At 43.7% G+C, this 25,973-nt stretch overlaps 1 protein-coding gene across 2 annotated transcripts; it reads right to left on the bottom strand.

The window, feature by feature from the left end:
* Positions 1-42: 42 nt before the first annotated feature.
* LOC121869919 (transmembrane protein 198-like) lies at positions 43-21,942 on the bottom strand. Of its 2 annotated transcripts, none has more exons than XM_042371898.1 (7): positions 21,790-21,942; positions 20,919-21,125; positions 12,608-12,848; positions 11,553-11,715; positions 11,084-11,243; positions 10,525-10,658; positions 43-5,504 (listed from the first exon to the last, which is right to left on the bottom strand). In XM_042371898.1, exons 2-7 carry the CDS (start codon positions 21,115-21,117, stop codon positions 5,301-5,303), a joined length of 1,101 nt encoding a protein of 366 aa, XP_042227832.1. In that variant the 5' UTR covers positions 21,118-21,125; positions 21,790-21,942; the 3' UTR covers positions 43-5,300. The 2 variants fall into 2 exon arrangements, 1 of the variants encoding a protein (XP_042227832.1); XR_006089747.1 differs by having other exon boundaries at positions 5,369-5,504; positions 10,405-10,658.
* Positions 21,943-25,973: the final 4,031 nt, after the last annotated feature.

Below are 25,973 nucleotides of genomic sequence, written 5' to 3'. Positions count from 1 at the left end.
TACAAACATGAAATGAGAATGGAATAAAGAAAAAGATCTTAATTCAAAACATTGTTATTATTTAAAGAGCACAGGATGCAGTACAGTACAAATACCTGCTTCTGAAGAATTGCACGTATCAGCTTGTAAGAAATGATTACATAATGTACATACACTTCTCAAGTTATACAAAACTGTGTTCCTTATATAAACTTCTCACTCATACTTAGTGACATCAGAAGAGCAGTCTGAGTGATGGCTAATATTTACAGTGACGTAAGAACATGAGAACGAGGCAAGATCCAGCAGGTGTTTGTAAAGTCAGGGCCATTACTCAATGTTCACAGCATCCAAGCTCTCCATGACCTATGATGGCTTAGACGAAACTGATAAATAGGCAGTGAAATGCGTCAGCCACGTCAACCTTTACAAACACTTGCTGTATATTATACTTTTAAGTGGAGGCAGCAGGCAGAAGATGTATTAATGTGTGTCAACAAGGAAATGGATCCTTAATGAAGCTGACACAAGGATCTGGGTAAGCCAAAGGCCTCATCATCCTTACTGTTCACAACATATTTATCAAAATGGGGAGGTGGAAGAAATTTCACTTCATAAAAACTGCCACAGTAACATTCAGGGTAGACAGAACAGCTGAACTATAGATCATTTCATATCTACTGGTCAAGCAAACTCTCTCATACATAATTTACAAAATAATTCAGTTCTATCACTCTTGAGGCGGACTTTGAGGCCTTAAACAATTAGCTAATGGAAACACTTCCTGCATTTTGATAATAATCATTTCAGATTAAGAGTTTCTGGCAGGCACAGGACGTCACTGTTCAAAAGGAGAGATAAGGTTAACGTTTGAGGGGGTACAGAGGCGTGGAGGTGACCCATCTTGATGCACCACTAACACTATAGTTGTCTTGGCCGATGAGCAGGGAAACGCCTCATACAAAGTGGATCTTCTAAATTAATGAAAATATACAATTAAATATTTATGTTTTATATAAATAGCAATTTCTAATAAACTATTAACTATGTACGTAATCATGTTTCTTAAACTTAATGTATAAAAGATTCCAATAACACTTTTAATATGAAACTTGAAACATAATGAAAGAAAATGAAAAGATGAGTCACTAACTAATACTTATTCATACAGAGAATTTACACAAGTCTCTCGTACCCTAATGTTAGCTACTGAGGTTGTAACTCACGGCCAAACACGAAGACTCTTGCCCACTGTGGACTATTATTGACACATATTGCTACTGAAACAAACTAAAGAATTCTCCCTAAGTCACTATTACTTCCTCCAATCAATTTGGATCTGGGGGACTTTGCTGTTCTCTCAGTCGTAAACCTTACCCTCTTTGTACGGTTCCAGCGCACTACGTAACTGCTCCGGATGAACACAGAACATAAATAGGTGATGTGTAAGTTTCAGTAATACTACTCTGACATTTTGCAGGGTATGAGTATATGCGCAGAAATTCAGTACAAGGTCAATGTACAAATGTTTACAAACATCACTGGAAATCATCGGGATATGTTTAAATATTGGTTAAAAAAAAAAAAGCACCAAAAGACAATCTTTAGTTTTTCAAAAAATTTCCTCCTTAGCTTAAGTCCTCAACCAGCAGGAACCTGAAGGTCTTCACACAGTACACAAGGAGAAAGGACTGATCTTTGGTTTCGCTGGGAGCAGTCGTTAAATAAAAAGTAGAGTCAACGAAACGGCTAATGCACTGGTCTGTGCATATTGTCAAATTCATGGCAGTGGTATAAATACTAGAGACAAAATAATCCTGCATTATCATGGCTACAAAGTACAGTAATAATAATAATAATCTAGTCACATGTACTCGCACTCACTTCTGTTACAATAACAATACAAAGTTCATGATATTTTTGAGCTTAATAATAGTCAGATATGGATATAAAAAGATTAGCACTAAGTGTTCTCCACTTGAAGGACTAAGTCGGGCTGTGCATCATGGTCCATGGTGCTGTGCATCATGGTCCATGGTACTGTGCATCATGGTCCATGGTGCTGTGCATCATGGTCCATGGTACTGTGCATCATGGTCCATGGTACTGTGCATCATGGTCCATGGTACTGTGCATCACTCACCAAAATTTTCATTGAAAGTTAAAACTACTTGACTGGAAACAATTTAACTCTAATATTGTTGATTACTTGTATTTGGTCTATTGCATTGTAGGGTATTGTATTGTATTGAGAAAATGTACAAGAACCCTTAGACTGACAACAAAACAAACCATTATACATAAACTGTCCATCTGTGGCAAACTGAGGACCTGAGGAGTAACAGTTGTGTCCATAAGTTGATGTACAAACAGTCACTGGCAAAAGACTAAGAGGGTAGTATGTCACAAGATGAAAGAGTGAAGTACTTAACAAGCCCGGGTCCTGACAGTGAAGTAACACCCCAGATACAGCGTAGAGAAGCAGGTCGGAGACACACTACTACTTGCCCACACTCAAGAGACAACGTTACCGGACAAACAGACGGTGCCGGTATGTCATGACCAGTCCCTTGTGCCCTTCTTGAACTGTAAACCACTGTTAAAACATAAAAAAGGTTGTTACTCCTAAACTTTAAACATTCACAGATGTTTTAGAGATGCCAATTCTATGTCTTATGAAGTAACTAAACGAGTCACAATATGTTTACAACTTATCACGTACTGAGACATGATCAAAGCAATGGTTTGAAAACAGATGTCAGGGTGAACTGTTAAGCCTTGTAGTGATTTTTTTTCTCAAATTACTAATTAAGTTTGTAAAGACCAACTGTCTCAATCTTGTAAAGTTATAATCATACCTCGTGATGCTACGTGTTGGCTCACCAGTACTGTGTTGTGTCACCACCAGAGAGTTGGTGTAAGGTCACTCTGAGGTGATGACATACACAACACTGTTGAAACTGGCAGTAAAATTTACTTCTGAATTAGCATCTCTTTATTATGAGGTGAAATATAGATTAGTGAACGATATAGTTAAGATGGGCAGAGTTCCTAACTTTACTTGAACAGTTTATTTATCACACACTGATCGATGTTGAAGCAGGAAGAACACAGTCGTTCGTGCTCACCGCACCCTTCTTATAGAAGTTTGTCTGCAGCAACCTTAAAAATTTTACCTACATGAAATTTCATTTCAATATTAGTTTATCACTGATTAAAAATAAGCTTCAAAAGCATAATGCTTCATAGCTATCAACAGTATTTTTCCCACATTTCCTTAATATTGCCGTTAAAATAGTTGAAAAACTTTTTTAACATTAAATCCATTTGCCAAATAACAAGTGTGTTCCAATTATATGGGGCTTATCATCTCTATCTAACTAATAGGGAAATAAGCTTTGATTAAGCTATGACAGGATTACAACTACCGGAACAAACCTGTGAAAACGTACTGTCTATAGCAATCCAAACAAAATAATTCCAGATAAAATTCTTGTTATAAATGGTATTAAAAGTAAACATAATGGTAGAAGCACTCACATTAATGCACATATACAGTGTATTATCGTCACTACAATGACCAACTACCTGATGAGGGTCTCTGAAGATTCCTGTCCTAATCACTACAAAATCCTTAGGTTTAAACATCATACACATTCTGGTGACCAAACAGGTGGCTGGGGATGAAGAGGTGAGACAGCCATCTCTTCAGTGTCCAACTCTCACAAATGCCAGACCAGCACAAGTTACTCTGGCCTTCCTGTACAACTAACCAGAGATAATGGTTAAGTTTTTTAAATATAATAAAAGTAAGACTACACAAAGATGGTGAAAAAAAATTATGATTGCAGTATACAAGTTATATGAATTGTGGTTGGGACCAGGAACTTCACATGATGAGATGACAACTAGTTGACAGGCAGTGATAAAGAAAGCTTATTATTACAGTACTATAAATAAGTGAAGGTTCACAAGAAGTTAACCTATGGTAATATGATCCTTAAAATATACACTTGGAAGAAAGTATAAAAATGAAAAGAAAAAGAAAACATAAGGAAACAACAAGATAAATGACTAAACAAATCCCAGTACCTGCTTGGGAGGGGAGGGAGGGAGGGAGTAATGTACAAGTTCCCTTCCTAACTTAATATAGTGAATAATAGACAGACATGCCTGGAAGATTAAAAATTAAACTAAGACAGCTTAAAGCCTTAAATAATGCCTGTTGTCAAAGTAGAGGGCAAAGTAATATTCAATCAACAACATTCCTGTTACATATTAGAGAAAGACACATGGCATAATTGTGCTGTGTATTTGTATTCTTCCTGGCTATTTGAGCTTCTCAGTCAGTCAGCACTACTTACAACAACTTGAGCTAATTCTAGTTCTTGTTCAAGATAGAGGTGAGTAGAGTCAGTCATACTTGGTAGGCAAGATGGACACATCAAATTTCACAAGTGGAATCACCATTTTGTGGTCTTCCTTTACAATTTAACTTGGAATGCTTGAAAAGTCTACTTTGATTTTCATTGGACATGCACCGGATGACAACCACAATTGAGCACCAATGCTCAACTGTCACAGTTTCACCCGCTGCCCAGTATTTTCTAAAAATCACTTTATATAAATAGGGACAGGGGGTTAAGAGAATTATTTCCACAGTAGTTATTATTTTCAGGTTTAAAATATCACCAGTACCATCAGTCATAACCTGCTGCTAGCAAATTATTCACAGGTTCTACAAATATCAATATACTGTACTGTATCATCATCTGCCAACTCCTCTCAGAATCACAAGACTAGCTGCAATAAAACTAATACAGGGTGTAAACACAACACATGGCCCACTGTACTGATAAATGAATAAATTCTCTGTACTGGAGAGAACTTGAAATAATGGTCACAGCTTCATTCACTCCAGACCATCCAGTATGTGTTGAAAGACTTTAAGCTAAGACTTAAGTCATACAACAGGAGGTACACATAAGTTGCCTGCTAACTACAGCCAAGCACTGCTCCAGCGGGCAGGTGAAGACAAAACTACTCTGGAAACTGGAACACACACACACACACACACTTGCTATATAGTATCACAATTATAGTTCAGGATTATACAATTGTTTATTAGTATTTTCTCTGAACAGATATACCGTACATGCTTTAATGTATGTAGAAAGTACCATGGCTTACATTCTGTACATAAGAGTGAGGAACATTTCTGTCACTAAAATTTGGCTAAAATCTTGGATCTTAGCAACATTACTGACTGGTAGTTCTTCTTCGTCTAAAAAATCTTACAATGCAAATTTTCAGATCACGGGCTAATGCATAGTGACCCGCGTGAGTCTCGGGGGCTCGGGAGGGGTCGGAGGCGGCTGAGACCCCCCCGTCTCGTCTTCACTCTCGGTGAGTGGCGCCAATTGTGTCTGCTCTGGGGGTAGCATGGTGGTGTGGGTGGAGTCTGACTGGAGAGTTCCGTTGTCACCAGTCGGATAAGCCTTACGCTGAAGACTCTGAATATATTCCTGTAGAATAAGGCACAAAAACGGCATGTATTACATTATTCAACTCTACTAAAGATTTGGTATCTGGAACAATCTTTGCTTTGTTTAATATTAACTGAACTATGAAAGCTTCCTTTATCAAGATGATCAGTTCAAAAATGGAAATCAACACTTCAAAAAAGTCACTTAGATATGGTGAACTAAAAAACTGTGTTGATCAAAACTAATTACAAGACAATGATAACAGAGATAAAATAAACAAATATGTTAATAGTTATACAGTACAGCTTTTTCCATTTATATTCATATAAACACATTTTTAAAAATATTTCCTGCACAGTAGTATTCGTTTATTTAGCTGCTGCCTTTCACATCTACTGTACTCTACTGATACAGTATATATATATATATATATATATATATATATATATATATATATATATATATATATATATATATATATATATATATATATATATATATATATATATATATATATATATATATATATATATATATATATATATATATATATATAATATATATATATATATATACAGTATATTGATTATATTAATTCCATTTTGTCATTAAATACAGCAAGACTGAGAAATAATCTAGAGAAATCTAAAGATGAATTTGCACATCTACCGCTAAAAAGCTCGACTGCTCAGAACTACTACTGACCCGTAACCAACTAACATCGTCAAAACTCGTAACAAGACCAAAAGTAAAGAAAATAAGAAGTGTTACCTTACCTTGTTTTATAAATTCTCTTAAATTATTGACATCACACATCGATATCTTGATTACAGCTTGAGATTCCCTCTAAATAAACTTGTAGTAAGCAACGCAACACTTAAATAAGGCTTGTAGGAAGCAACGCAACACTTAAATAAGGCTTGTAGGAAGCAACGCAACACTTTAATAAAACTTGTAGGAAGCAACGCAACACTTAAATAAAACTTGTAGGAAGCAACGCAACACTTAAATAAACTTGTAGGAAGCAACGCAACACTTAAATAAAACCTGTAAATAATATAACACTTAACATCAAGAAAAAAGGAAACTTTCAGAGTCAACTAAATGAAAGATACTGTACTCTAATAAAAACTCAAAAGGGAAAAAAATATCACATCACACTATTAAAAGATAAAAGCTTTCTTAAAACACACATATGACTACTGTACAAGAGAAACAAGTTTAAAAAGTAGCATTTTTTTTAAAGGTCCAGGGATGATGGAGGGAAGGGGGGTGAAGGATGTTGTCAAGGAGCCACCACCAGCAATGATGGAGGGAAGGGGGGTGTAGGATGTTGTCAAGGAACCACCACCAAGATACAAGTTAGTTCTCTGATAAAGAAGTAAAGTAACTCTGGCATAGTTTGAACTAAGGAGATGTTTAGATTTAGGCCACCCTCCTGCACACTGGTAGACAGCTTGTTGGATGTAGATAGACAGATAGACAGTTTTCTTTCTTACAGAGGAAGATTATGTTGACTTAAAAGGCCAAATTATTTCTGTTTTGATGAAGGTTCAGTTGGTGAGATACCGTAACTGTGTACAGTATGTTGCTCTTAACAGTACAGTACAATACTGTAATATGATGTCCACTTCTTTGGTAACAAAAGTAGCAATATATTCAGGCATTGGATAATAAAAGTAGCAATATATTCAGACATTAGATAACAAAAGTAATCAAATATTTAGACATTTGATAAGAAGTGTAGTAAAATATTGTACCTGTATTTCTGATACCAACAGATAAATATTTGTATTTCTGATTTAACTACAGTATCACATTACAATATAGTACTGTACCGGATGAATACAAATGATCTCCCTGATTTTAAACATTTATCATGAGAAAAAAAAACAGCTATTTTTTCCTCTGGGGTAAAAGGTGTACTGAGTAATGTCTTGTCCCACGTATACAACAAGGTGGCACTTGCGAAATCTTCCTCGAAATGTTTTGGTTCTTGGTCATCAAAACTCCAAGAGCTGAGTACATTTCCAGAAGAATTTGTGGTTTTGGTTTAAAGGAAGGCATTGTAGCGGAGAGCACAAATACAGGTTATTTTGTTTTTCTCGAGTAAGGACGCATTAAACAGGGTACAGTGAGTAATTCTGGGACAGGGAGATATATAGGTGAAGAAAAATTGTCATTGATAATAATAATAATGTACAGAGTGCTTCACAGGTTGCACACATGTACAGGGTGTTTTGTAGGTCATGCACATGTACAGGGTGTTTCATTGGTCATGCACATTTATAAGGTGTCTCATAGGTCACACACCATAGGAAACTTAATATTCTTCCCTTTTTTCTTCTTCAGGTGAAGGAATCATAACAAATCAGAGAAAATGGCAGATAAACACAAGAGGAAAAAGTCAATTTAATATTCATGTAGGAAAAGGCAGATGCTACACACTGACCGGTTGCATGATAATTTAACTGACAACCACCATATGCCTGGGTGTTGTTGACATAACTCTTTTGTGGTTTTCCATACATATATATTAAATTAACTCTTTCCTCTAACAATGTCTGCTATCTTCACTCACCTGAAGAAGAAAAAAGGGAAAAATTTAAAGTTTCCTATGGTGTGTGACCTACGAGACAAAGCTTGTACATATGTGCGACCCATGCGACACCCTGTACATGTACATAACCTATGATGCCCTGTACATGTGTGCAACCTATGAAGCACCCTGTACAAGCTGGTTGTATATCAAAAAGGATCAAATACAGTACTGGGAATGCTAACTATTTTACAAAATCCTCCAGCAAGTCTTCACCATAATATCTCACTGTTCTTACAGCATGTTCAGCGTTTATCACTTCCTTACAAGATAAAAAAGTAAAATCGTATCACTGACGCTCAACACAACAACGACCTCCCTCAAAATGCCACAACAGTTGGCACTTTTGGTTTGGTTAAAAAGAAGCAGATGCCACTTACTTGCTCTTGTCAAGACATACAGGGTGTCTTAAAAATCTTTTTACACACACACACTGCCTTTTGGATTTTTCTGGCAATAGCATAAATAATTGTAATACAACAGCAACATTGTCCTCACTTGTAGATATACGAAGTCTCCTACAAGTGGGGATAATGTTGTTGATAGTGTTATAATACAGTACAGTACTGTACAAGCATACACACACTTGCTGCAAAAATCTGTTACACAGTGTGTATTCATTTTTTTGAGACGCCCTGTATAACTGTGTGGAAATTAAGGAGAACTACTGAAGCATTAAGGGGAAAAGAAAGAGAAAGAGAGAAAGAGAGAGAGAGAGAGAGAGAGAGGGAGAGAGGGAGAGAGAGAAGACAAGAGCGACACACACACACACACACACACACACACACACACACACACACACACACACACACACACACACACACACACACTATTAGTAGTATTTGCTTACTTTAGTCACTATCACTCTTTATCCAGAGGAGATTACACACAAGTAGCACAGAAACAAGTGGGACAGTGTTCAAGATAATCCATCTTCACCAAGTAGCTAAGTGTCTCAGAACATATTAAGTGTCTCAGAACATATCAATCATCATACAGTATATTACTGTATAATAAATGACACAGAAAGGCGACACAGTGGACTAAGAACAAAAGCCAGCGTTGACACCTCCAGTACACAGAGACGACACATGGTGCACACACTTGTTGACACCTCCGGTACACAGAGGCGACACATGGTGCACACACTTGTTGACACTCCAGTGCACAGAGGCGACACATGGTGCACACACTTGTTGACACTCCAGTACACAGAGGCGACACATGGTGCACACACTTGTTGACACCTCCAGTACACAGAGACGACACATGGTGCATACACTTGTTGACACCTCCAGTACACAGAGACGACACATGGTGCACACACTTGTTGACACCTCCAGTACACAGAGACGACACATGGTGCACACACTTGTTGACACCTCCAGTACACAGAGACGACACATGGTGCACACACTTGTTGACACCTCCGGTACACAGAGACGACACATGGTGCATACACTTCACTTTAACACAATGCTCTACACAATATTTTGGCTTTGATGGAACTAAATGATAAAAAATGGTTCTGGACACTTAGCTTCTATTAAGTTAATATAAAGGAAATATTAACAGAGGAGCTGATGGGAAAGATAGGAGGAGCATAAATTATTAACAGAGGAGCTGATGGGAAAGATAAAGAGGAGCATAAATTATTAATAGAGGAGCTGATGGGAAAGATAAAGAGGAGCATAAATTATGAATAGAGGAGCTGATGGGAAAGATAAAGAGGAGCATAAATTATGAATAGAGGAGCTGATGGGAAAGATAAACAGGAGCATAAATTATTAATAGAGGAGATGATGAGAAAGATAAAGAGGAGCATAAATTATTAACAGAGGAGCTGATGAGAAAGATAAAGAGGAGCATAAATTATTAACAGAGGAGCTGATGAGAAAGATAAAGAGGAGCATAAATTATTAACACAGGAACTGATGGGAAAGATAAAAAGGAGCATAAAATATTAATAGAAGAGCTGATGGGAAAGATAGAGAGGAGCATAAAATATTAATAAAAGGGTTGATGAGAAAGACAGTAAGGAGCATAAAATATTAACACAGGAGCTGATGGGAAAGATACTGAAGAGCATAAAATATTAACAGAGGAGCATAAATTATTAACAGAAGAGTTGATGGGAAAGACAGTGAGGAGCATAGACAGGAAGGAGTAAGAAGTGTCATGGTGGGAATCTTTCAGCACATCCAAGAGCATATTTCTTTTTTTTTAAACTCACACAAATGCCGAAGGAAGATGGCCTGTACCTCATCAAGAAGTTGACATAGACTGGAGGAGGCAGAAGGCAGTGAACAGGACGTAAACAAGACGAACGACAGTGCATACCTGAACACTCGCAAAGACGGCACAACCACCAGTTAGTCCCACCACCGCGAATCCGCCAGACAGACACTGCTAAGCCTCGCTAACAGTGGTATATCTGAGATCGGACACTGGCATATTCACCTGGCTGATGATGTCCCCGTGAGCAGTACGAACTTGATACAAATACCGGTATTTCTTCTGGCGCATCTCAGCCCTGGCCTCTCGACTCCGCATTCGCTGGAGGTTCACACTTCGAGACTTTTTGGAGGGCACCACTGGAAGAACAAAGATAATATACCCACAATTCTGAGCTTAAGGAACTTACTAGTGGCATAATAGTTAACTTTTTTGTTATCTATAATTCTCATCAGTGGTGACAGGCTTGGATGGACAGATGAAATTTTTGGTGCAGCAGCACTTTAAACGCACTGCACAACGACTACGTTTTAGCGCTCGTTATCACACATTATTTAGACATGCAAAAGAACACCTACAATACAATTTATATTACTCCAAACTGAAATGCTTTAAGGAGTAGAATATCGAGACATTTGACACTCACAACACCAACTGCCTTGCCACATGCAGATCAAGAAAGACGAGTGGTGTTTTTTTATAATATACCAGTACATATGTTTTTAAATCACAAAACAAACTTACAAAATCTACTGAAAACCAAAGATTAAATAATTTCTCTTACACTGTTGATGATAAATGCCTCTCCCCGTGATCCTCCACTGTGTCAGGCTGCCCACCACCACCATGAACGGCCACACACCGAGGATCATCCACGAGAACCAACACGGACGTTCACTTTCCACCGCCTTCAATCGGTCTTCGAACCAGTGTACCATCAAGAACTGTGGGGTGGAGGGACATGTTGTCACAGTGGTGGTACAGCTACTATCATATATTACAGTACAGTACAGGGCTATATTAAGAAATACAGTATTGCAATAATCTGTACCCCTATAATCTGACAAATTCAATACCGTACATCTATAACGTGACAGATTTAAGAAAAACGGGTACAATTGGACGGATCTAAAAATATACAGCTAACTTAATACTGTAGGTTTCAATAATATACAGTTAAATAGATGTATTTTCAACCTCTTTAACAGACCGACAAAACTACATAACTACATCCAGACAGGGAAAAAAAATACCTTCTCGATGAAATAGTCGAGGGTGGCGGACATGATGGCTCCTCCGCTGATGGCTGTACCGAGGATGGTCAGCCCCTTCTGGAAGTACAGCGTCAGAATGGCCAACAACAATCCCGCGGCCAGTAGGATCCCCACCACCGGCCACACGCTACTGGGTACCCACCTAGACATGGCCACAGTACCAGTTATTAAAAGGTTAGAAAATTATCTCTTCTTCTGTACTTACTTAAAACACTGATTGAGAGAGAGAGAGAGAGAGAGAGAGAGAGAGAGAGAGAGATATTGACTGACTACTTGATAGATAGATAGGTAGTTATAGATAGTATACAGTATTTATTTATTCAGTAATACCATCATACAAATTTAAAGTTGGTTCAGCATGTTTACAGACAATGTAGGTGTACAATTCAGTTTGCATAATAGACAGTTTACAATTTCTAATGTACCCAGACAGTGCAGATATACAAACAATGTACCTAGACACTGCAGATATAAGGCACAGAGGTAAATAGAAAGGTAATTTGACCCAGGATAGCAAGTACTGTACTGTAAAGCGATTTGATGCTTATTTCCAGTAGGGTCCAGCAATGCTCAACCACTCTTCACAGCTGTATACTGAAGATATACACCTATTAAACACCAAGTGTTCATTTTAATATATAATATGCACCAAGATACCATCACCTTGCCAAACACTTAAGTTACTTGATGTTACAAGTATGTAAAACTATTTCAACTTCATTGTACGTACTTGGAAAGATTTTCTATTTCAGTACAGTACAGTATATGAATGTTAACTACAGTTACAGTATAGATATTAAATTCACATTACAAGAGGAAACTTAACACAGTGACATTGTTTACACTATGCTATACTATACTTTACTATACTACAGTGTTTACTATACTATACTGAACTGTACTGTACTCACTTGGACAATTCTTATCTGAATGACTGTTTGTTTTATGCCTTTTTCCCAACCCACTTAGATGGTTACATTAGGGGTAGGAGTGGTAGTGGTTGTGTTGCGCCATTAGGGCTTACAAACACCTACCAGTTATAACCGATGGCGATGCCGGCCACACCGAGAAAGAGTCCAGTGTGTAGCCCCGTCATGAAGAGACCCACGTACTGCACCAGCATGGTGATGAGCCCAAACATGACGCCCGCCCCAAGGGCCACGCCCGCGTTACCCACCAGGGGCAGCAGGTCCTCACTCAGACATATCAGGTACACCACCACAGATGCAAAGATGAACCCAGTGAGGAACATGACGGCCTTGAAGCACCGGTAACCTGCAACACAACACAAGCATTAACAACATAAATATTACCAGTCTTGTACAGTACAAATTAAAAGAAGAAAATTATGGTGCTATACATAAATAAAATCTAAACTATAACTTATTAAATGTATAAACATACAGGTACAATACAGTAATTGTATTTACAACTAAACAGCAATCAACTGGAAGATATGTTATCAGTCCACACACGACACTACCAGCGGAGATCTAAATATCTTTAGTAGAGTTCTATAAAAGGTACAGGTGTATGTGCAGACGACTGTACATGAAACAAGATGAACTTTACAGGTACACAATCATACTCAAATACATAATTCAGGTCAGAAATACTGTATCAATGTAGGTAAAGATTTAGGTATAAAGTACAGGTACTCCACTGGTGAGTGTTTTGTTTACATTATATTTTACACACAGGTAATACAGTAGAGTAGAGTACAGTACAGTATAACCAGACACTTTTTGTCCTCCACCTGTACAGTTCAGTACAGTACAGTACAGTACAGTACAGTACAGTACAGTACAGTGCAGTGCAGTACAGTACAGTACAGTACAGTACAGTACAGTACAGTACAGTGCAGCACAGTACAGTCTCTCCTTGATTTACGACATATTCGACTTACGACAACTAGGACATACGACGGCCATGGTCGTATAAAATATTTTTCACATTACAGTACGTATTTTCGAGTCCGGACGTTAGTGATTGCGCTGTGTTCTGACAAAATTTTCGTTTGTAATTCCCTTTAAAATGGCTGGCAAGCATAAAAGTGAGAGTTCTCGTGGTGCTGAGAAGTAAAAGAGACACCCATTTTAGAATTTCTATGTATTATTTTCGCCTTTTCGACTTACGACCAATTCGACTTGCGACCTGGTCGTCAGGACGGAACCTCCCATCGTAAGTCGAGGAGAGACTGTACATGTTACCATACACTTTTTGTACTCAACCTGTACAGTGCAGTATACAAAGAAGGATCCAAGATTTATACACCATATTTACACCCGAATTACTGTTTACTCTTGTTTATATACCTGAACTGTTTATGTATATTGTTTGTATACCTGAATTTTTTACAAACATTGTGTGTATACCTGCACTGTCTATGCACAATGTTTGTATACCTGCACTGTCTATGCACAATGTATACCAACTAGACAGTATTTAGGCCAAGAACAGACAGGTAATACACAGTGTACATAGACAGTTTTTATTTCAGTATCATACAGTCCATCAGTCTCAATAGCTCGTACTTGTTGGTTCACGATACAACTGGTCTACAGTGGCCTTGGCATTATGACGTCACTACCCTTGGTAATCTCACGTCACCACCCTCGATTTTATGACATCACCACACCACCCTTAGTAGTATGACGTCACCACCCTTAGTAGTATGACGTCACCACCCATAGTAGTATGACCTCGCCACCCTCAGTATTATGACCTCGCCACCCTCAGTAGTATGACCTCGCCACCCTCAGTATTATGACCTCGCCACCCTCAGTAGTATGACCTCGCCACCCTTGAATCAATAAAGTGTGTGTGTGGGAGATACAAGGTGTTTAGGGTCTGCTGATAAGAGAGAGACTGAGAGAAACACACAAAGAGAGACAAAGAGACATGTAGAGACAGGCAGACACACAGAGAAACAGCGAGAGAGACAGAAAGAGAGACCACCCTCCGACCTTCACCCACACCCTCCCCCTCTTTATATAATGTGTACAATAATCGGGTGGTTGTGCCCGCTGTCGAGGTCTTCACTAACACCTATACTGTTATGCATCTTAATATTACCTGTGTGTGTGTGTGTGTGTGTGTGTGTGTGTGTGTGTGTGTGTGTGTGTGTGTGTGTCATCTTATAAAAACGCCAAACATCTCTGACCGTCTTTCTCTCTGACTCTCCACACACACACACCACAACAAGACCTCACTGTGTTATGATCAGCTTGGATGATGTTGGTAACCATCACACTCAACCAGTCTATGTTATGACCTTTCCCGTGACCTTCTGGAGTGACCACAATACTTACCGTATCACGTTTATATTTACACAGAAAAACTTTTACAGTATTTACTTTTTAGAAATTATTTTTATTACTTTTTTTTTCTGGTGTGTGTGGTGGACAAGTGGATACATCGCTCGTTCCCCATCCTAAGTGTCCCTGGAGCAATCTGTGTTGACACACACACTAACTCCCACGGGTGTGTCCATTATATGACACACACCGTGTGTTTTTGTACAGAAGACAATGTGTCTCTGTACAGCAGACAATATGTCTTAAGTCTGCTCACGTTGGCAGACTAATGAATGTAGCCTTAACACATGTTTCAGACAGACAGATACACCAAGTTTCTGGTGATGGCGAGACACAACACCAACATGATGGGGATTATTTTTTAAATAAAGGTGTTTTAAGCTCAGCGGTGGTGCAGAGACAGAGGCAGGGGGGGGCAGGAGAGAGGGCAGGGGGGGGCAGGGAGAGGGCAGGGGGGCAGGGAGAGACGGGGGCAGGGGTGGAAGGAGGGGGAGACAGGATGGGTGGTGGGAGGGGGCAGGGATGGGTGGTGGGAGGGGAGCAGGGATGGGTGGTGGAGGGCAGGGATGGGTGGTGGGAGGGCAGGGATGGGTGGTGGGAGGGGCAGGATGGAGTGGTGGGAGGGACAGGGATGGGTGGTGGGAGGGGGCAGGGATGGGTGGTGGGAGGGGCAGGGGACTGGGTGGTGGGAGGGCAGGAGATGGGTGGTGGGAGGGGGGCAGGGGATGGGTGGTGGGAGGGGGCAGGGATGGGTGGTGGGAGGGAGCAGGGATGGGTGGTGGGAGGGGGCAGGGATGGGTGGTGGGAGGCGAGATGGGTGGTGGAGGGCAGGATGGAATGGTGGCAGGAAGGATGGGTGGTGGGAGGGGCAGGAGGATGGGTGGTGGGAGGGCAGGGATGGGTGGTGGGAGGGGCAGGGATGGGTGGTGTGGGAGGGGCAGGGATGGGTGGTGGGAGGGGGCAGGGATGGGTGGTGGGAGGGCAGGATGGGTGGTGGCAGGGGATGGGTGGTGGCAGCCGCGTTTTCTATGTTTGTTGGTATTGATCCAGCCTGACCGACCGACTTTCCTGCGCCAGGCGAACTGACTCGAGCCTTTGTTGGTGGTGTTCGAAGAGAGGAGGAGGAGGAGGAAGAGCAAGGGGAAGAGCAGGAGGAAGAGGAAGAGCAGGAAGAGGAGTAGGAGGAGAACCTGGTCTGTACCTTAAAAGATGCCACCTTCCCCCCCACACACACGGTGGTAAGACTTAGTAGGTCTTATCTGAGCTGTGGTCTTGTTCGGTCTCACGTGATAACAAACTGGTCCTAAAGGTGCTGTGGTCTTAACCTGGTCTAGAGCCGAGGTCATTGTCTGGGTGGGTGGGTGGTGACGGAAGGATGGACGAACGGAGGTGTGGTGTGGTGTGGTGTGGTGTGGTGTGGTGTGGTGTGGTGTGGTGTGGCCAACAATAAATACCATGTTATCTGCAATACACAAGATGGTCTCAGCCTAGGGTGTATAATCATGGCAACGAGAGACACACACACACACACGAGAGACCACATCCCAGAATATCTCATCTCTCTCTCTCTCTCTCTCTCTCTCTCTCTCTCTCTCTCGGTATGGCTTAAGACATCCTCACCCACGGTACTTTCCTTCAGCCAGTCAGCCACACAGTCATGACCACTACCACCACCACCACCACCAGCAGGAGGACCCGTGGGAGGAGCGGCAGAAGGAACTAGGTCACAAGTTTTACATGACCTGGTTCCTTCGGTGTTTGTTTGTGTGTGTTTGTGTGTGTTTGTTTGTGTGTGTGTGTGTTGGTGTGTTTGTTTGTGTGTGTTTGTTTCTCAGACCCCCCCTAGATGCCCGTCTGTTGGGCTCGTCTTTTACCATGTTTACTATCCTACCTCCTCTTCTTCTTCACCTTCCTCCTCCTCCTCCTTTTCATCCTCTTCCTCTTCTTCCTCCTTCACTTCTCCTCCCTCCTCCTCCTCCTTTTCATCCTCTTCCTCTTCTTCCTCCTTCTCTTTTCCTCTTCCTCCTCCTTTTCATCCTCTTCCTCTTCTTCCTCCTTCTCTTTTCCTCTTCCTCCTCCTTTTCATCCTCTTCCTCTTCTTCCTCCTTCTCTTCTTCCTCTACCACCAGTTACCTCCTGACCACAGCTAAGAATGATGTAGCTTTAAGAAGAGCTAACGTCTCCCCGCAGCTAACGACAGTGTGGGAGACTTTATTAGCTGTGGTGGGATATGAAACGACCAAGTTGCTGACACAGGAGAAGCATTGGGTGTCATAGCTGGCTGACACTGGTGGTAGGGGTGTCATAACTGGCTGACACTGGTGGTAGGGGTGTCATAACTCGCTGACACTGGTGGTAGGGGTGTCATAACTCCTTGACACTGGTGGTAGGGTGTCAAGCTAGCTGACACTTGGTAGGGGTGTCATAACTGGCTGACACTGGTGGTAGGGGTGTCATAACTAGCTGACACTGGTGGTAGGGGTCAATAACTGGCTGACACTGGTGGTAGGGGTGTCATAGCTGGCTGACACTGGTGGTAGGGTGTCTCTCAGCTGACACTGGTGGTAGGGGTGTCACAACTGGCTGACACTGGTGGTAGGGGTGTCATAACTGGCTGACACTGGTGGTAGGGGTGTCATAACTGGCTGACAATGGTGGTAGGGTGTCATAACTGGCTGACACTGGTGGTAGGGGGTGTCAACTGGCTGACACTGGTGGTAGGGGTGTCATAACTGGCTGACAATGGTGGTAGGGGTGTCATAACTGGCTGACACTGGTGGTGGGGGTGTCATAACTGGCTGACAATGGTGGTAGGGGTGTCATAACTGGCTGACAATGGTGGTGGGGTGTCATAACTGGCTGACAATGGTGGTAGGGGTGTCATAACTAGCTGACACTGGTGGCAGGGGTGTCATAACTGGCGACAACGGTGGTAGGGTGTCATAACTGGCTGACACTGGTGGTAGGGGTGTCATAACTGGCTGACACTGGTGGTAGGGGTGTCATAACTGGCTGACACTGGTGGTAGTAGTATCATAACTGGCTGACAATGGTGGTAGAGGTGTCATAACTGGCTGACACTGGTGGTAGGGGTGTCATAACTGGCTGACACTGGTGGTAGGGTGTCATAACTGGCTGACACTGGTGGTAGGGTGTCATAACTAGCTTACACTGGTGGTAGGTGTACATCAACTGACCACTGGTGGTAGGGTGTCTAACTGGCTGACACTGGTGGTAGGGGTGTCATAACTGGCTGACACTGGTGGTAGGGGTGTCATAGCTGGCTGACACTGGTGGTAGGGAGTGTCATAACTAGCTTACACTGGTGTGGGGTGCAAACGACACTGGTGTAGGGAATCATAACTGGCTGACACTGGTGGTAGGGGTGTCATAACTGGCTGACACTGGTGGTAGGGTGTCATAACTGGCTGACACTGGTGGTAGGTGTCTAATTGGCTGACACTGGTGGTAGGGGTGTCATAACTGGCTGACACTGGTGGTAGGGGTGTCATAACTGGCTGACACTGGTGGTAGGGGTGTCATAACTGGCTGACACTGGTGGTAGAGGGTGTCATAACTGGCTGACACTGGTGGTAGGGAGTGTCATAACTGGCTGACACTGGTGGTGAGGTGTCTAACTGGCTGACACTGGTGGTAGGGGTGTCATAACTAACTTACACTGGTGGTAGGGGTGTCATAACTGGCTGACACTGGTGGTAGGGGTGTCATAACTGGCTGACACTGGTGGTAGGGGTGTCATAACTGGCTGACACTGGTGGTAGGGGTGTCATAACTGGCTGACACTGGTGGTAGGGGTGTCATAACTAGCCCACACTGGTGGTAGGGGTGTCATAACTGGCTGACACTGGTGGTAGGGGTGTCATAACTGGCTGACACTGGTGGTAGGGTGTCATAGCTGGCTGACACTGGTGGTAGGGGTGTCATAACTAGCTTACACTGGTGGTAGGGGTGTCATAACTGGCTGACACTGGGTGGTAGGGTGTCATAACTGGCTGACACTGGTGGTAGAGGTGTCATAACTGGCTGACACTGGTGGTAGGGTCCTGGCTGACACTGGTGGTAGGGAGTGTCATAACTGGCTGACACTGGTGTAGGGGTGTCATAACTAGCTGACAATGGTGGTAGGGGTGTCATAACTGGCTGACAACAGGTGGTAGGGGTGTCATAACTGGCTGACACAGGTGGTAGGGTGTCATAACTGGCTGACACTGGTGGTAGGGGTGTCATGGCTGACACAGGTGGTAGGTACTGAGGAGAAAAATAATCTATGTATGTATGTATATGTATGTATGTGTATATGTATGTATGTATGTATGTATGTATCACAAAGACACACAACGTATCAGAGAAAACAACAATTACACAGGTACTCCAATTACACGACCATCTCACCTTGTTACAGGTAGTAGGTGTACCTGTGAACACCTTAATGAGGAGTACAGAGACTATTACAGGTATTAACTGCTCTGTTCAGGTGTGTAGGAATATTACATGTAATTTTATGTAATTAGTGAGGTAAGTTTGAATTAACTCTTGTTCCCCTCACCTTCCCTACCCCACGCCACTTACCCTTCACCCTGCCACACACGCCTCCATCACCCCACACGCCCCCTATCACCTAACACGCCCCTTATACCCCACGCCCACATCAGCCTCTATCATCAGACAATTTAAATGACTGATGACGATTGAACAAGCCTTAACTGACTGACATTCTGACATACCCTCCTTTCTCCCCTTCTCTCCCCCCCTTCCTCCTTCCTTCCTCCCCTTCTCTCCCCTCCTTCCTCACCTTCTCTCCTTACCCCTTCCTTACTTCCCTCTCCACTCTCTCTCTCTCTCTTGTTATGGATCGTTACTGTATTCCAAAGAAGAGAGAGAGAGAGAGAGAGATATCTTATCTGAGTATTCATAATTAAGGTATAAAGTACAGGTACAGTAGTAATTAGCATGAAATACAGAGACGGACTGTACGTTCGGTGTAATATATGCAGGTGTTGTATCTCTCTCTCAGTTGTCTCACAGTGCCATCGTCTCTCTCTCAGTTGTCTCACAGAATACATTGTCTCTCTCTCTCTCTCTCTCAGTTGTCTCAGTGCCATCGTCTCTCTCTCAGTTGTCTCAGTGCCATTCTAAGAGTAGCTTTTGTGAGTTTGTTAGAGCTCAGTGGGGTGCCGGATGACCTGGCTCCCGTCTTAACACCTTTAACACTCTCTCTCTCTCTCTCTCTCTCTCTCTCTCTCTCTCTCTCTCTAGCCAGACACCCTATTCAACTTTAAAACATCCTCTCTCCTTCCTCTTTGCCCAGCTTAACAGCCCAAGGTGGTTTAAACACACACACACACACACACACACACACACACACACACACACACACACACACACACACACACACACACACACACACACACAGTAAGGGCTTCAGTACTCCTTGACAGGTTGACAGTCCCTGGCCGCGCCCTAGTCCATGAGATGACGGAGGAGCCTCACAGGGCTATCAGGGCAGATGTACCCTGAACTAGGGCGACAGAGGTACCAACAAACTACAGGAGCTCCCTAAGGGCATGGTAGGGTTGGTGTGGTTCCTGAAGAGAGCAATACAGGGCTAGGTCACTACCACACACAGGAGGAGGAAGCAGGTGTTGAGGCAGGTCTTATAAGGGCAGGTCCACGGTGTTGACCCAGGAGTTTGATGGACGGACCTTAAATACCCCTCCACCCATCCCTCACTCCTCATTGTCTCCACCTTCCATCTCTCCCTCCCTCCTCCATCTCTCCCTCCATCTCTCCTCTATCTCGCAAACCTTCCTTCCCCATCACCCCCCCTCCCCCCCTTCCTTTCCTTTACCACACCTAACTAACAGCCAGTAAAAGTGATTATAACTTAAAATCCACAAGTTATTACATGTAGAGAGAAGGGTCTACATGCCTACCATCACCCCTCTACCATCACCCCCCCTCTACCATCACCCCACACCCCCCTCTACCATCACCCCCCAGCACTCACCAAACAAGCTGTACACAACGCCGAAGACGAGGAACATGGCACAGATGACGGCGGTGACGATGTGGTAGTCGTAGTCAAGGGTCCTACACCTCTCCTCCCACGTCCTGTTAGTTCGTCCACCGAGTCCTTCTTCAGCCGCCCACCATGGATAGTCGTACCCGAACCCGCCCCCAGGATCGTCCCCGCCCAGCCACGACATCTTGGACCCTGTAGGAGGAGGTGGGGTTAGGTTAGGTGGGTGTTGGTGGGATGAGGTGTAGTGAGTGTTGTGGGTGGGTGGTGGTGTGGGTGTTGTGAAGGTGGGTGGGTGAGTGGGTGGATGTTGTGGGTGGGTGTTGTGGGTGGGTGGGTGGATGGGTGGAGTGAGTGGATGGAGTGGGTGTTGTGGGGAGTGTGTGGGTAGTGTTGTGGATGGGTGGGTGTTGTGGGTGTTGTGGGTGTTGTGGTGGAGTGTTGTGGGTGGAGTGTTGTGTGTGGGTGTGTGGGTGTGTTTAGTAATATTATCCATCAATAATTTACAACTACCGTATCTATTACAAGTATCTACATCTATCTATTTATCTATCAATCTATCAGAAAGTATCTATTTATCTATCAATCTATCAGAAAGTATCTATTTATCTATCAATCTATCAGAAAGTATCTATTTATCTATCAATCTATCAGAAAGTATCTATTTATCTATCAATCTATCAGAAAGTATCTATTTATCTATCAATCTATCAGAAAGTATCTATTTATCTATCAATCTATCAGAAAGTATCTATTTATCTATCAATCTATCAGAAAGTATCTATTTATCTATCAATCTATCAGAAAGTATCTATTTATCTATCAATCTATCTATCTAGACCTACACATGTTCACTCACCTGCACTATAGCGGTGTGTGAGTCATCTTCATCACCATCACCATCTCACCATCATTTCCTTCATCACTATCCTCGAGTGAGCACCAATAGGCGATGGTGACCAGTGATCCTCCTTGTAGTACCTCACCTGTACCTCACCCCTCACCTGTACCTCACCCCTCCACCTGTACCTCACCACCTGTACCTCACCCTCCCAGCACTCTCATCACCCACTGCGTCATTGTTACGTCACACACATCAACAAACGTTTTCACTGAGACGTCATCTATGAGGTCACAAATCCCCTCTTTTTCTTCAATGTTTCATGAGATTACGTCACGGATACGTCACTTTTATTACGTCACGGATCACGTCACACATCACACTCGGTCATTGGCTAATGGTCGTTACGTCACCACCGCCGACAACCGCATCTGTAAATAAACAAAGAGGAATATTTTAGAACACCAAATATATTAGATACAGTGTGTGTGTGTGTGTGTGTGTGTGTGTGTGTGTGTGTTAAGGCAGCTCAAATTGGTAGGGAGGTGGGTATTATCTGCTGCCCATCATCCCCACCCCTATCACCCCATACACAACATAAGGGGCGAGGCGGGGCGGGGCGGGGCGGGGCAGGGGCGGGGGCAGGGCGGGGCGGGCAGGCCACCTCGTGTTGCTCACTATAACTATGCCACTAATTTAACCTTTCCGGAAGTGTTGTATCAGTCAGGTGTTGGAAGAGTCATAGCCAACCCTTAGTGCCACCTTAGTGCCACCCTTAGTGCCACCCTTAGTGCCACCCTTAGTGCCACCCGCCCAGTGCCACCCTTAGTGCCACCCTTAGTGCCACCCTTAGTGCCACCCTTAGTGCCACCCTTAGTGCCACCCCAGAGTGCCATCCACTGACGAACTATTTTGATGAAGATAGACTGAACTGGGAAGAGCTATACTAATTGGCTATCGTCACCATAACAGCTATCGTCACCATAACAGCTATCGTCACCATCACCACTATCGTCACCATAACAGCTATCGTCACCATCACCACTATCGTCACCATCATCGGCGTGATTTAAAGATTGGTACTCGTGTCATTCAATAACCACTATTACTACTACCACAACAACTACTATCCCTACCAACAATACTACGCTACCACAACTACTACCACCATTGTGCCCGAGGTCCACTTTCTCCTCACCAGCAGTAAACACCCTCCCTTCCTCCTCTTCTTCTTCCCGTGCCTCCTCCTCCTTCGTGTTGCCATGACCAACACACACGGCGCTAGTTATCGCTACTGGAAAATAGGTCACCCTCCTCCTCCTCTTACCCGGCACGCTACTGTGACTGGCGCATCCTTGGGAAATAGGTCATGCAGTTCTCCCACTACCTCCCCACCTACTCCCCATCACCCCCTCCCCATCTCAATCACACCCCCTCTTCTCCCCATCCCCCATTATCCCCTTCCACCGGCCGGCTACAGCTGCACACATGATATAGATCTCGAGAAAATAGGTCAACCACGAGCCGCCGCCGCTGCTGCTGTTTCAAGGTGCAGCGGATTCTAGCTCCCACCAAAATAGGTCAGGCTAGGCGGGTGAGCGTCGCAACTGCACAGAAAGCGAATCGTTGTGTGTGTGTAGGGAAGGGGGGGTGGAGCATATCTACCAGTTACCTTACCTTGCCACACAAAGAAAGGCTCTCAAAGGTTCCAAATAATTCATTTCTCAGAGACTTAGTGGGTTCAAGAACACATCTAATTGGCTCAACTAAACCTATGACACAAAGATGGGTTCTCAAAGGTCCTCAAAGATCTTCATAGGTTCTCAAAGGTTCTCAAGTTCAATCTGCCAACTAACTGGAGATGTGAGAACCCGTGCATTTGGTTCCCATACTCCACGACACAGTAATGGCGACCTAATTAGCTACACTACTGCACTATGGCTCTACCACTCCTTCGGCAGTAGTTTAGGGTGCCACTGTGGCTCTACCACTCCTTCGGCAGTAGTTTAGGTGCCACTGTGGCTCTACCACTCCTTCGGCAGTAGTTTGGTGCCACTGTGGCTCTACCACTCCTTCGGCAGTAGTTTAGGGTGCCACTGTGGCTCTACCACTCCTTCGGCAGTAGTTGGGGTGCGCAACCACCCTCTCGGCAGTAGTTTGGGTACTGTGGCTCCACCACTCCTTCGGCAGAGTTTAGGGTGCCACTGTGGCTCTCCTCTTCGGCAGTAGTTTAGGTGCCACTGTGGCTCTACCACTCCTTCGGCAGTAGTTTAGGGTGCCACTGTGGCTCCACTCCTTCGGCAGTAGTTTAGGGTGCCACTGTGGCTCTACCACTCCTTCGGCAGTAGTTTAGGGTGCCACTGTGGCTCCACCCTCCTTCGGCAGTAGTTTAGGGTGTCAGACACCCAACGTGTGAACCTCCCAGGTGAGTCTTGGACTATCAGCGTTCATCTGGTGTTAATAAATAGGTGACCTAACCTAACCTAAGACAGGTGGAGGTCATGTGTGTGTGTTGTACCTTTACCTGTACCTGTTATTAGGCCAGGAAATATTTTTGTATTTATTTTTCCTGACGTCAATTAATATAGCAAATATATATACGGCATCTCTCTCCCCACGCCCACCTCCCCACGCCCAGCCAGACAGGTTCTTGACGGCGCTATCTTAATTACCTGCAGTTGTTAATTAAGGTAAAACCTAATGACGACGTGACTCTCTCTCTCTCTCTCTCTCTCTCTCTCTCTCTCTCTCTCTCTCTCTCTCTCTCTCTCTCTCTCTCCAGGTGATCAGTAAGTGTGTATTTTGACAACGCTTAAAGGATTGCGTCACTTAATGAGCGTATGGGCAGGTAAGGATGACGTCACCAGGTAAATGTGACGTCATAAGGATAATGGTGACGTCATTAATCTCAGGTGCACAATGGCTGAACCTCCTTTACCTCTATGGATATTTCCCCTCACTCCTACCCTCCCCCTTTCCTCCCCTCCCCCCTTTCCCTCCCCTCACCCCCTCCGTGTTATTATCTTATCTCCTACAGGATGTTAACGAGATACTGTCACCCCCACTTACCTCACCCTGACACCCCCCTCACTCACTCCTGATACCCCTGCCACCATCTCGCACCCACTAACATTACTACACTGTGGTGATGTGGTAATGGTGGTGAGTGTGGTGGTAGTGTGGTGTGGTAATGTGGTGGTGGTAGTGTGATGTGGTAGTGTGTGGTGGTAGTGCAGTGGTGGTAGTGCAGTGGTGGTAGTGTGGTGGTGGTGTGGTGGTGGTAGTGTGGTGGTGGTGGTAATGCGGTGGTGGGAATGTGGTGGTGGGAATGTGGTGGTGGTAGTGTGGTGGTGGTGGTGGTTTGATGATATGGTGGCAGGTGCTGTCAGGTTGTCCAATAACATTGACTAAGTGGGAGTGTTGTCAGCAAGAATGATTGTTATTAGGCCTTAGTGTTGTCAGAAGGCATGAGAGTGTTGTCAGGAGATGCCTTAAACGTTGTCAACACTTACAGCAGCTCTGACAACATTAACACCTAGAAACACAGAGGCCAGAGTCAGTTGTGTGTGAGTGGTGGCAGAGACACCCTGCCTGGGTTGGTGGTGGCAGTGGTGTAAATACTCATACTCTCTCTCTCTCTCTCTCTCTCTCTCTCTCTCACTAAAGTATACAAGGTCACTGACAGACAGACAGACAGATAGACAGACAGATAGATAGACAGACAGATGGATAGATAAATAGAACAGACAGACAGATAGATAGAGAATATATAACCCCAGAGTTCATTAATATATATCTAACCCCCTACCCTCCTCCTTCCCTCCCTCCTCCTTCCTTCCTTCCTTCCTTCCTCCCTCCTCCTTCCTTCCTCCCCTCCCTCCTCCCTCTCTTCCTTCCTTACCTTCCCTCCCTCCTTCCTTCCTCCCTCCTGCTCTCCTTCCTTCCTTCCTTCCTTCCTTCCCTCCCTCCCTTCCTTCCTTCCTTCCCCTTCCTTCCCCTACCTCCTTCCTTCCCTCCCTCCCTCCCTGCTCTCCCTCCTTCCTTCCTCCCTCCCTCCCTGCTCTCCCTCCTTCCTTCCTTCCCTCTCCTTCCTTCCCTCCTCCTTCCTTCCTCCTCTCCTTCCTCCTCTTCCTACCTTCCCTCCCTCCTTCCTTCCCTCCTCCCTCCTGCTCTCCTTCCTTCCTTCCTTCCTTCCCTTCCTC

Source organism: Homarus americanus, unplaced genomic scaffold (assembly GCF_018991925.1).
Source record: "Homarus americanus isolate GMGI-L3 unplaced genomic scaffold, GMGI_Hamer_2.0 scaffold40250, whole genome shotgun sequence".
Classification (NCBI taxonomy): Eukaryota; Metazoa; Arthropoda; class Malacostraca; order Decapoda; family Nephropidae; genus Homarus; species Homarus americanus.
Note: the sequence above shows the minus strand (reverse complement) of the source record. Positions and strands in the feature narration are given on the sequence as shown.

Excerpts from the sequence above, each read along its gene's own strand:
- LOC121869919 (XM_042371898.1), bottom strand. The coding sequence starts at position 21,117 with ATGTCGTGGCTGGGCGGGGACGATCCTGGGGGCGGGTTCGGGTACGAC. Across the intron at positions 11,716-12,607 it reads ATCGCCATCGGTTATAACTG|GTGGGTACCCAGTAGCGTGT; the intron begins GTAGGTGTTTGT and ends GGCCATGTCTAG. Across the intron at positions 5,505-10,524 it reads ACGGGGACATCATCAGCCAG|GAATATATTCAGAGTCTTCA; the intron begins GTGAATATGCCA and ends CTTATTCTACAG.